At 45.9% G+C, this 12,039-nt stretch overlaps 1 protein-coding gene across 1 annotated transcript in view; it reads right to left on the bottom strand.

The window, feature by feature from the left end:
- The window catches only part of LOC115473968 (neurabin-1-like), a 337,573-nt gene extending 331,670 nt beyond the window's left edge, over positions 1-5,903 (bottom strand). The window contains exons 1-2 of the mRNA XM_030209200.1: positions 5,773-5,903; positions 3,456-5,184 (exon numbers count right to left, since the gene is read on the bottom strand). Of these exons, the coding sequence (XP_030065060.1) occupies positions 3,456-4,979 (1,524 nt within the window). The 5' untranslated portion in view covers positions 4,980-5,184; positions 5,773-5,903. The remainder of the gene's footprint in view (positions 1-3,455; positions 5,185-5,772) is intronic.
- Positions 5,904-12,039: the final 6,136 nt, after the last annotated feature.

The raw sequence follows: 12,039 nt of genomic DNA, 5'->3' as shown, positions 1-12,039 counted from the left end.
CCATTGAAGCAGTAGCGATGCTTCTCGCTCCAACGGCAAACTCCTTGTCCCTCCTTGCTGATTGATATAAGCTACCACGGTGGCATTGTCTGACATCACACGGACTGCCCGGCCTCTCAGAAGATGAAGAAACCTCTGAAGCGCCAGACAAATCGCTCTGGTCTCTAAGAGGTTGATGGAGAATAACATCTCCTGATGTGACCAGAGACCCTGAGCAAACTGCCCCTGACAGTGAGCTCCCCAGCCCTGGAGACTGGCATCTGTCGTCACCACAGTCCAGCTGGGATGAACCACGGGCATACCTTTAGTCACATGGGCCTCCCAAAGCCACCATCAAAAACTGGTCTTCACTTGGAGTGAAAGCAGCAATCCTTGATGAAGAGAATCTGTCTGGGACGACCATCTGGTCAGAAGGGACCGCTGGAGAGTTCTCATGTAAGCCCTGGCCCACAGAACCGCCTAGATTGTTACCGCCATGGATCCCAGTGCATAGGAAAGGACTTACCTGCCCTGCGAATACCCCTGGACAGCAAATCCACCTTTCTGGGCTCCGACACCTGAAGATCCTGATCATCAAAACACAAAGTAGAAGAAACCTGAGAAATAAGCTCCTGAAGGTCATCTTTATGAAAAATCCTTACTGCAGACGGATCCTCTCCCACAGGAATAGATTCCTCACCTTCTGCTGTCTGCTCAAGCTCCTCAGCAAACTGCTCCTCAGGAAAAAAAATGCCTCCTCTTCTAAGAAGGGCATGTCCTGGTCATGAGAACCAAACAAATCCTGCTCAGCTTCCTCAGAAAGCCTACACCATTTTGTAGCCACAAAGGCCCCCTCCAGAGACCATTTCCCCGGAGGATCCACAGGTGCAGCTTTATGCAGAAAAAAAGCCTGGTACATCTGCACCACGAATTCAGGAGGAAAAACTCCTTCCCCCGCTAGCAAAACTGGATTTTGTAAAGTAGGTACAGGCCCAACAGCAAGAGAGACCTAAGGAGCAACAGACAGCATGGTCTGTAAAATGGCAGCATTTCCCACCGAAATCGGCACCAGGAGAGCGGGAGACGTGACCACCAGCAAGATGGTAGAATCAGACCCCCCCCCCCCCCCCGACGATTTACCGACTCCTGCACCCTGGTCCTCCACAGCGGTGCAGTACCGACAAACACCAGGCCCACCAAGACCCCGCCGCTGACATACTGAACAGCGGCGGAATTTTTCCGATATCGCAAAGAAAAAACAGCTGATCGCTCCGAAAACTAAAGATGCAAACCGCTAAGGAGCTGCCCTGCTCATTAATAAGACTCTGACCAAAAACGGCTCTGCCTAAGAGCAGACCGGGTGGCCCAAATCCTTTTTTTTTTCTTAGTAGCTGCCTCTCCCCACGTCTAAAGCTCCCCCCCCCCCACCCTTGAGGAGCTTGAGGTAAACTTTATATTACTGTCAAAGATAAAGAATGCTAGCAGCCAACTAGCCAGCACTTACAGCTATCAGGGAGGATATGGGGGGAGGGACTCGGCCTCCCGAGTGTGACCCCCCCCCCCCCCCCGGGGCCTCTGCCTCTAAAGAACAGGTTTTTTGGGGGGGGTTGTTTTTTTTTTTTTTAATGCACAGGGAAAAGAACCATAAATTAATACAACCATACTACTTTAACCCAAAAGAGAAAAAGAAGTACAGAATAGGCAGAAAGACTGAAGGGCTCACCACCTTCCACCTGCTGGAGACTGAGATTACTGGATCTTTCTCTAGCTGGCAAGGGCTCTTATTGGCTCCCTAGAGTCACAGTTTTTTTTTCTCAGTCTCCACCTGCTGGAAGGCGTACACAATCCATCAGTCACATTCTGGGCTGGTCCAGAGGGACACTAAGGAAATTGTGATTAATCTCCGAACTCTGAGGCTCATTTTAAAATTAACAAAGGACAACTCAAACTTTTATACAAGCTTTATGACCCAGTACAATGCAAGTGTTGGCTAGGCACCGAATTCCAAATTCAAACAGATCCGTAAGAGGTCATGCTCCCTCTCCATTTTATGCTGATAGTGGCAACTACAAACGAGTGACCATGATAAGAGTTGGTACAATCCAGAAGCCAGGTTGCCCATTCACCTAAAATGTGGTGCTTTTAGGTGAATGGCAGAGGAGCAGCAGAAGATTGCAACTGAGAGACAACAAGGAAGAGAAAAGGCTGAAGGAGATGACAGCAAGAGTCAGAACTAGAAAGAGTACAAAATCTTTCTTCTAGTATCCAAATTTCCTTCATCTTTGATCATGATCAACTTATGTACAGGAGGGAAATAAGACAAGTGTTGCTGTTTTAAAGTTTACCTCACTTATTGTATTTGTTTACATTTGGTCATTTCACTATTGTTACGATGTTAAAATTTTAAGTTTTATGTTAAACTACTGCACATCACCTTGGGTAAATCTCTTCACAAAGGCAATTAATAAAGCCCAATAAATAAGTTTTACAGCACTGTAGAAGGCGGTTACTTGTACAACAAACAGCAGTAGACACCTCAATTCAAACCAGAAAATTTAGAGACCCCCTTTGATATTTTCATTTTGTGGACAACATTGTTTTTAAATTTAGAACTGCATCTAAAATCTAAATATCAATTAACCATTTAACTAGAGATCAGGTCTGGACTTTAAAATGCTCAATCCAAAATCAAAACTTTTTGAAGCTCCTTGATTTTTTTTATTTTGTTTGCGACACTTGACTGAAACAGCTGCTCAATGTTTTAACAATGACTGCATTATTTACTAATCCTAAAAAAATCATTTGTTTTCCCTGCACTTCAAAGAGAAACTATTTTCTAATAGCTCCAGTATACAAGAAAACAAAAAACCTATTTGATAAGTCAGGTATAACAGGAAAAAAAGTTACAGGCAATTTATCATAATGGGGGAGAAAAACACTAATCTTCCATATCATGATTTTTTTACCAGAGGCACTAGGGTTTTAATTAACATGAATTATGGACCCTGTTTACTAAGCAGCGCAATAGGCACGTTAGCCATGTATGTGCCTACAATATCCCTATAGCGCCTACATGGTTAGTGCATGCGCTAAGTGTAGGCGCACTGAAAACACTAACGCACCTTAGTAAACAGGGCCCTATGTGAGCAAAACAAAGATTGTGAGCTCTAGAAAGATTAAACAATTACAAAACTGAATATTAATGCAGGCCAAATCAGCAACCAGATTCAGCAAATATTAAAGTAAACTGAACTTATTAAAGAAACGTTCATTTAACAGCAAGAATACTCTTGACAACAGATGACCAATAATTTCTCTTAACATAGGTGTGTGCCCTGACTTGAAAGTGTAGTACAATAGTTGTCTCAGTTTTCGCTGCTATTTGTAACATTGCTTAAATAAGATTAGAAACCATGATCCTATCTTTAAAACACACACACAAAAAAAGCTATAAAATTCAATTCAATTCTCCTTACCTTGATAGGAGCTGTAGAAAACTTAACCTTGCGCTCTGGTTCTGGATCTTCTTCCTCAGAAAGCCCAGATACTTCCTCATAATCACTAACATATCTGCACTCTTTTACAGCTTCCAGTCTTTCTTTATCTTCATTTCCTTGTTTTTCTGATTCTGTATCCCTATCATCATCAAAAGCTGCATTCTCTATGCCGAAAGTAGAACACCCTATGAAGTTCTTTTCAGACTGTTCTTCAGCTTCACTTTCTTCCTCTTCCTCACTCTCCCCTGCTTCTTCAAGTCGATCCTCTGTTAGTCTGGATTCAGCCACCTCTTGAAACGCACCTGTAGTTTCTTTATGGTTTGCATTGGGAGTGTCTTCTTTTTTCACCTTCTTTACAGTATGACCAATACTATCCGCAGACATTTCAAGAGATTCTTCTTCCTCGAATACATCATTTTCCAATTCATCTCCTTCACTCTCTGAAGTTTCATTTCGCAATACCACCAGCTCTGCCCTCACCATCTCTAATTGAATTCGATTTCGGGAAGTGCTGGCAGGGTCCTCTGACTCACTGGCCACATTATTTGATAAGAAGACACCAGTGAGGCAAGAATCCGAGTCCACGTGGAAATCTACAACTGGATCCTGTTCTGTACGTACCCGGTAAGAAGTCTCTACATTGTTTTCCTTGTGCCGGTCCTGACATATGACCCCTTTAGAGGAAGTCGATTCTCCATATCGAGGCAGTTGGTCAGGGCCTGGACATGGCACGGAAACACCAGCTGTCCTGGGGAATTCACTGTTGGTTAAATCCTTGGATTCCTCACTATCGCTATCAGCTAAAAAACTCTCTAACCTCTTGGATATCGGCCCTGCATCGAGGAATGATCTGTGCGCTTCCTGCTTCATTTCTTCGCTGTTCTTGATTTCGCTCGAGGCAATGCTACTAGATTTATGAACAACACAAACAGGACTGGTCTCTATAATCCCATCATCGATATTTGAGGAAACCGACCCACGCGTCTTTTCTGCCGGCGCAAATGTGTTGCATTTACTAGGGCATTTGTCGACAACAATCTGCCTTTTAATGTTACTTTCAAAAAGTTTCCTGGTTTCTGAAAATTTCTCTGCTAACGACACTTTGTCCAAATCTCCATCTTCGCTTTTCATTTTATCAACTGTGGCAGGCTCCAAGCCGGAGTTGAGGACATTGGTCTGATAAACACTGACAAAAGATGGACTTGTGGGTGAAGGTGGAATGTCGGCCTTTATAAGTTTTATCTCTGGTTGACTTTCGTTTGGCGATGATCCCATTTGCATAAACATATTTTTTATTTTATGTACTCGATTGCCATAAGTAGCTCTACCTCGTGTGTTATCTGTTGAAGTGTTATTGGAGTTCAACCGGCTCTGTTTGGGAGCGTTTTCTTGCCTGATTCCATCAAAGGAACATTTAATAGCATGAAAGTCAGATTTATAAGCATTCCGGTGCGGGGATGCACTTCTCAACGTTCTTTCTGATTTTCCTTCGGTTTTCATCATTTTTTCAAAGATTCGCGTTTACGCCTTATGCCACAAATAGAAAATCCTCCCGTTCCAGTTAACGATCTCCTGACGTCTCTTTCTTTCCCTCAGGAAAGTACATCGAAAATGATATCCACTTTTGATGGAATTCACTTTAATCCCAGTCGCGGCGCTTCTTTCTCCGACAGTGCGACAACCGCTTTCATGGCAACCACAAAGCCATCTGTAAAGAGAAATAAAGAGTTTCATTAACCTGCGGCACCTCGCTTCGTTCGTGCCACGCATTTCAAACTTTTCCAGCCCTGTAAATGTCCAGTCGAATGGGGGATGGGAATAAACACGGAATAATAAACTAAAATCCAGAAAACGTTAGTCTCATGCTCTTCTCTTGCCTTTGCTATGGAGTTTCAAGACTTCCCCCCCCCCCCCCCTCCCTCCGTATTATTTTTGTTAAGTATTCGAGGTCCCAGAGCAGCTCATATTACAACCCCCGGGGATAGAGAGAAAGAGAGACACCGCCTCGTCCATGATGTAGTTCCAGGGCTGCCTGTCTGCCTCGGCTTGGAAGTAAACACAAGTTTTGGGCCCCGGCTTAAGCCCAGTCTCGAGAAGCCCCCAAAACTCTCGCCTGTGCTGCGGGACAGCAGCCTTTTCCTCACGTGAAGCAAAGTGGTAATCTTTTACCCACATCAAACTCGCCTCACCACAAGATCAGTTCGTTAAACGAACATGAGGAACATCACCTCAAAGTTTATTTTTTAAAGAAACTATCTCGACTTTTCAGTGCAAGTTTAGGTTCCTTCAGACTTACCTTCCAGTTAAAACCCCTTTTTTTAATTCATCCGTTTCGTTTCTCCTTCTTTAATACTTTCCAGCGCCGACCGCAACGCCATCATTCCCTACTTCCAGTTCCTCTCTCAGCTTCTCTGAGTCCCAAGTGCCAAACTAGTCTACTACCGCCCCGTCGCACCCGCGCGCCAGACAAGCCGGCCTTTGCCGATCGCAAGCTCGTGCATAGGAGGAGCAGCAAGGGCCAGGGCGCGACACCTGCCTAGTTCGTCTCGGTCGCGCGCACAGGACGCCACCAGGCTGCAGTCTACCAGCAACTAGTTCTCTCTCAAGCCAGCTACGCCCGCGCTTATTCCTAAAGCCTACTAGGGTGGGGAGGGGGGATGTTCCTCCGGGAGCGCGCACGTACAAACAGACACACGAAGATGTTGCTTGCCAGGGAAAACGTCTCCATAAGGATATACCATTCTACTGCCGTGAGTAGGGGCTTAGGAGTTCCCACAATGGTACGATCTGTTGTGAATCGGACTGCCGCAGCCTGAACTTGGAACCTGTGGAATCTCAAGCACTTGGATAAAAACAGGAAACTGCCAAATTAAGTCAGTCTTTCAAAAATCCTTTCAGGTGTGCTTTCAGATCTGTATATATAATCCAAAGTACTGTCGAACTACAACGAACTGGATTTTTTTTAAAGAAAAGAAAACAGAAGTGGTTATAGGTCTGCTGTAGAGAACCCACTCACTGAGGCGTAGTTTCAAAGTGCTTTGAAAATACGCCACACTGTGTTCACAGAGAGGTAATTTGTGTTGGGTGTAGAGCACCTGATCATTTTGAAATGTTGGCTTCAACGGGACTGGCCATTTTAAATATAGATATAAACTACTACTTAACATTTCTAGAGCGCTACTAGGGTTAAGCAGCGCTGTACAAATTAACAAAGAAGGACGGTCCCTGCTCAAAGGAGCTTACAATCTAAAAGACGAAATGTCAAGTTAGGGTAGTCTAGGGTTACCATATGGCTCCAGAAAAAGGAGAACAGATTGAGCCAGTCTGGGTTTTACTTCCATTGCTTTCAATGGAAGCAAAACCCGGACTGGATCAATGTGTCTTCCTTTTTCTGGAGCCATATGGTAACCCTAGGGTAGTCTAGCTTTCCTGAGTAGAGGTGTAGTGGTTATGTGCCGAAGGCGACATTGAAGAGGTGGGCTTTGAGCAATGATTTGAAGATGGGCAAGGAGGGGGCCCGGCGTATGGGCTCAGGGAGTTTGTTCCAAGCATGGGGTGAGGCGAGGCAGAAAGGGCGGAGCCTGGAGTTGGCGGTGGTGGTGAAGGGTACTGAAAGGAGGGATTTGTCTTGAGAGTGGAGGTTACGGGTAGGAACGTAAGGGGAGATGAGGGTAGAGAGGTAAGGAGGAGCTGCAGATCGAGTGCATTTGTAGGTGAGTAGGAGAAGCTTGAACTGTATACGGTACCTGATCGGAAGCCAGTGAAGTGACTTGAGGAGAGGGGTGATATGAGTATATCGGTCAAGGCGGAAGATAAGTCGAGCAGCAGAGTTCTGAACGGACTGAAGGGGGGATAGATGGCTAAGTGGGAGGCCAGAGAGGAGTAGGTTGCAGTAGTCAAGGCAAGAGGTAATGAGAGAGTGGATGAGAATTCGGGTGGTGTGCTTGGAGAGGAAAGGGCGAATTTTGCTAATGTTATAGAGGAAGAAGCGACAGGTCTTGGCTATCTGCTGGATATGTGCAGAGAAGGAGAGGGAGGGACACCGAGGTTGCGGGCAGATGAGACAGGGACGATGAGGGTGTTATCAACTGAGAGAGTGGAGGGAGAGGAGAAGTGGGTTTGGGTGGGAAGACGATAAGTTCGGTCTTGGCCATGTTCAGTTTCAGGTGGCGGTTGGACATTCAGGCAGCAATGTCGGATAAGCAGGCCGATACTTTGGCCTGCGTTTCCGCAGTGATGTCTGGTGTGGAGAGATAAAGCTGGGTGTTGTCGGCGTAAAGATGATAGTGGAAACCATGAGATGAGATCAGGGAGCCCAGGGAAGAGGTGTAGATTGAAAAAAGAAGGGGTCCAAGGACAGATCCCTGACGAACTCCAACAGAGAGCGGGATAGGGGTGGAGGACGAACCATGAGAGTGTACTCTGAAGGTACGATGGGAGAGATAAGAGAACCAGGAGAGGACAGAGCCCTGGAACCCGAAAGAGGACAGTGTGTCAAGAAGTAAGTTGTGATTGACAGTGTCAAAAGCGGCGGATAGGTCGAGGAGGATGAGGATGGAGTAGTGACCTTTGGATTTGGCGAGGAACAGGTCATTGCAGACTTTAGATAGTGCCGTTTCAGTCGAGTGTAGGGGACGAAAGCCGGATTGAAGCGGATCGAGGATGGCATGAGAAGAGAGAAAATCAAGGCAACGGCTGTGAACGGCGTGTTCAGGTATCTTGGAGAGGAAGGGTAGGAGGGAAATGGGGCGGTAGTTGGAGGGACAGGCAGTGTCAAGTGATGGTTTTTTGAGGAGTGGTGTGACTACAGCATGTTTGAAGCTCTCCGGGACAGTTGCAGTGGAGAGAGAGAGGTTGAGGATATGACAGATGGGTGTGGGGGGGGGGGGTGATAGTAGGAGAGATGGTGTTAAGTAATTTTTTAAAATACCTACTGTTCCTGAATGTACAAACTGGCTACTTCCTGGTGTGGAGTGACAATTATTTCACTGGCAAGTACCAAGGGTCTTTTTAAAGACCATCATTTTAACCCGCTTAACCAAAGGATTGAATAATCTCTATACCATCATCTTCTCAGAAGTTTGTGCTCATACAGACTACTGATGCAGGCCTAGCAGACGAAACACAACGTTGTGTCTAGTCTTTTTATCGAATAAACATTTGATTTCAAGTATCCACCTCTCCAGTCTTTGGTATCCGTGGTCAACCTCCCACTTTTTTCCTACCTCTGTGTTTTCCCGTGGAGCGTTTTGAGTTCTCCGTTTTCAGCGGATCTTTTTGTCTAAAAAATCCCCACATAAGCAGTATTCTATAAGCCGCTGTTAAGTTTGGTGCAGTTTATAGAATAACTGCTTAAGCAGAGAAGTTGTGCGTAAATTTAGGCACTGTCATTTGCACCAATGAAAACATGGTGCAAATACATGCGCGTAAATTACACACGGAGCAGCTATATTCTGTAATTACACGCGTAACTGAAAACCATGCCCTGAAATGCTCATGGCCCGCCCTCTTTATTGGACCATGCGTAAATTTTAGGTGCATTAGTCCCAATTAAATCTAATTAGTGCCAATAATTGCTTGTTAAAAAGCCAATTTATTGGCACTAATTGGCTCATTCTATTAAATTGTACACGCAAATCAGGAACACACCTAAATTTGTGTGTGCAATTTTTGGTGACCTTTATCAGGGAGGAAATAGGTTTCATCCTTCGTAAAAGTTCAGATTAGTATTGTCTTTTTCCAATGTTGAATAATTATTTATTTATTTAGATTTTGCTCACACCTTTTTCAGTAGTAGCTCAAGGTGAGTTACATTCAGGTACACTGGATATTTGTCCCAGGAGGGCTCACAATCTAAGTTTGTACCTCAGGCAATGGATTAAATGTGTAGCCAGAGCTATCATTGTGTTAATGAGTTTCGGGTGTCTGTCCTGTATTCGTAGGTTCGGCATCGATCTCAAAATAGTGATTTTATAGGAGACTAGTAAAAAAAGGCCCGTTTCTGACACAAATGAAACAGGCGCTAGCAAGGTTTTCCTCGGAGTGTGTATGTTTGAGAGAGTGAATGTGAGAGTGACTGTGTGTGAGAGAGAGAGTGAATGTGCGAGTGTGTATGTGTGACAGAGAGAGAGTGAGTCTGGGTGTGAGTGAGTCTGTGAGAGAGAGTGTGTGTGTGTGTGAGAATGAGAGTGTGTGCATGTGAGACACAGTGAGTGTGAGAGAGTGTGTGTGAGACACAGACTCTCTGTGAGACCGAGTGTATGAGACCAAGAGAGTGTGTGAGTGACTGTGTGACACATACAGTGGGGGAAATAAGTATTTGATCCCTTGCTGATTTTGTAAGTTTGCCCACTGACAAAGACATGAGCAGCCCATAATTGAAGGGTAGGTTATTGGTAACAGTGAGAGATAGCACATCACAAATTAAATCCGGAAAATCACATTGTGGAAAGTATATGAATTTATTTGCATTCTGCAGAGGGAAATAAGTATTTGATCCCCCACCAACCAGTAAGAGATCTGGCCCCTACAGACCAGGTAGATGCTCCAAATCAACTCGTTACCTGCATGACAGACAACTGTCGGCAATGGTCACCTGTATGAAGGACACCTGTCCACAGACTCAGTGAATCAGTCAGACTCTAACCTCTACAAAATGGCCAAGAGCAAGGAGCTGTCTAAGGATGTCAGGGACAAGATCATACACCTGCACAAGGCTGGAATGTGCTACAAAACCATCAGTAAGACGCTGGGCGAGAAGGAGACAACTGTTGGTGCCATAGTAAGAAAATGGAAGAAGTACAAAATGACTGTCAATCGACAAAGATCTGGGGCTCCACGCAAAATCTCACCTCGTGGGGTATCCTTGATCATGAGGAAGGTTAGAAATCAGCCTACAACTACAAGGGGGGAACTTGTCAATGATCTCAAGGCAGCTGGGACCACTGTCACCACGAAAACCATTGGTAACACATTACGACATAACGGATTGCAATCCTGCAGTGCCCGCAAGGTCCCCCTGCTCCGGAAGGCACATGTGACGGCCCGTCTGAAGTTTGCCAGTGAACACCTGGATGATGCCGAGAGTGATTGGGAGAAGGTGCTGTGGTCAGATGAGACAAAAATTGAGCTCTTTGGCATGAACTCAACTCGCCGTGTTTGGAGGAAGAGAAATGCTGCCTATGACCCAAAGAACACCGTCCCCACTGTCAAGCATGGAGGTGGAAATGTTATGTTTTGGGGGTGTTTCTCTGCTAAGGGCACAGGACTACTTCACCGCATCAATGGGAGAATGGATGGGGCCATGTACCGTACAATTCTGAGTGACAACCTCCTTCCCTCCGCCAGGGCCTTAAAAATGGGTCGTGGCTGGGTCTTCCAGCACGACAATGACCCAAAACATACAGCCAAGGCAACAAAGGAGTGGCTCAGGAAGAAGCACATTAGGGTCATGGAGTGGCCTAGCCAGTCACCAGACCTTAATCCCATTGAAAACTTATGGAGGGAGCTGAAGCTGCGAGTTGCCAAGCGACAGCCCAGAACTCTTAATGATTTAGAGATGATCTGCAAAGAGGAGTGGACCAAAATTCCTCCTGACATGTGTGCAAACCTCATCATCAACTACAGAAGACGTCTGACCGCTGTGCTTGCCAACAAGGGTTTTGCCACCAAGTATTAGGTCTTGTTTGCCAGAGGGATTAAATACTTATTTCCCTCTGCAGAATGCAAATAAATTCATATACTTTCCACAATGTGATTTTCCGGATTTAATTTGTGATGTGCTATCTCTCACTGTTACCAATAACCTACCCTTCAATTATGGGCTGCTCATGTCTTTGTCAGTGGGCAAACTTACAAAATCAGCAAGGGATCAAATACTTATTTCCCCCACTGTAGAGAGTGAATGTGATACAGTGTGAGACATAGAGTGTGTGAGAGAAAGACTGTGAGAGAGAGAGAGAGAGTGTGTGATAGAGAGAGTTTGTGTGTGTGACAGAGATACCTCCCTCCCTCTCTAGTGTCAGGCCCCCTCCCTCCCTCTCTCTCTGGTGTCAGGCCCCCCTCCCTCTCTCCCTCCCGCTCCCTCTCTCTCTGGTGTCATGACCCCTCCCTCTCTGGTCTCAGGACCCCTCCCCCCTCTGAGGTCTCTAGACCCCCTCCACCCCCCTCTCTGGTCTCAGGACCCCCTCCCCCTCACCCCCTCTGGTGTCGGGACCCCCTCCCCCTGTTCCCCCCCAGGGGGGTACTGTTGAACTGGGAGGAGACTGAGGCGGAAATCTTACCTGATTTGCGGTTGATTCTTTGATGTGGCCCACACGGTGCTGTGTTTTGCGAGACGCGGGCATATCTAACATAGTAACATAGTAGATGACGGCAGAAAAAGACCTGCACGGTCCATCCAGTCTGCCCAAGAAGATAAATTCATATGTGCTACTTTTTTTATTTGTACTGTCCTCTTCAGTGCACAGACCGTATAAGTCTGGCCAGCCCTATCCCCGCCTCCCAACCACCAGCTCTGGCACAGACCGTATAAGTCTGCCCAGCACTATCCCTGCCACCCACT

The sequence above is a fragment of the Microcaecilia unicolor genome, chromosome 7 (assembly GCF_901765095.1).
Source record: "Microcaecilia unicolor chromosome 7, aMicUni1.1, whole genome shotgun sequence".
Classification (NCBI taxonomy): Eukaryota; Metazoa; Chordata; class Amphibia; order Gymnophiona; family Siphonopidae; genus Microcaecilia; species Microcaecilia unicolor.
This window is presented reverse-complemented; position numbering and strand designations above follow the sequence as displayed.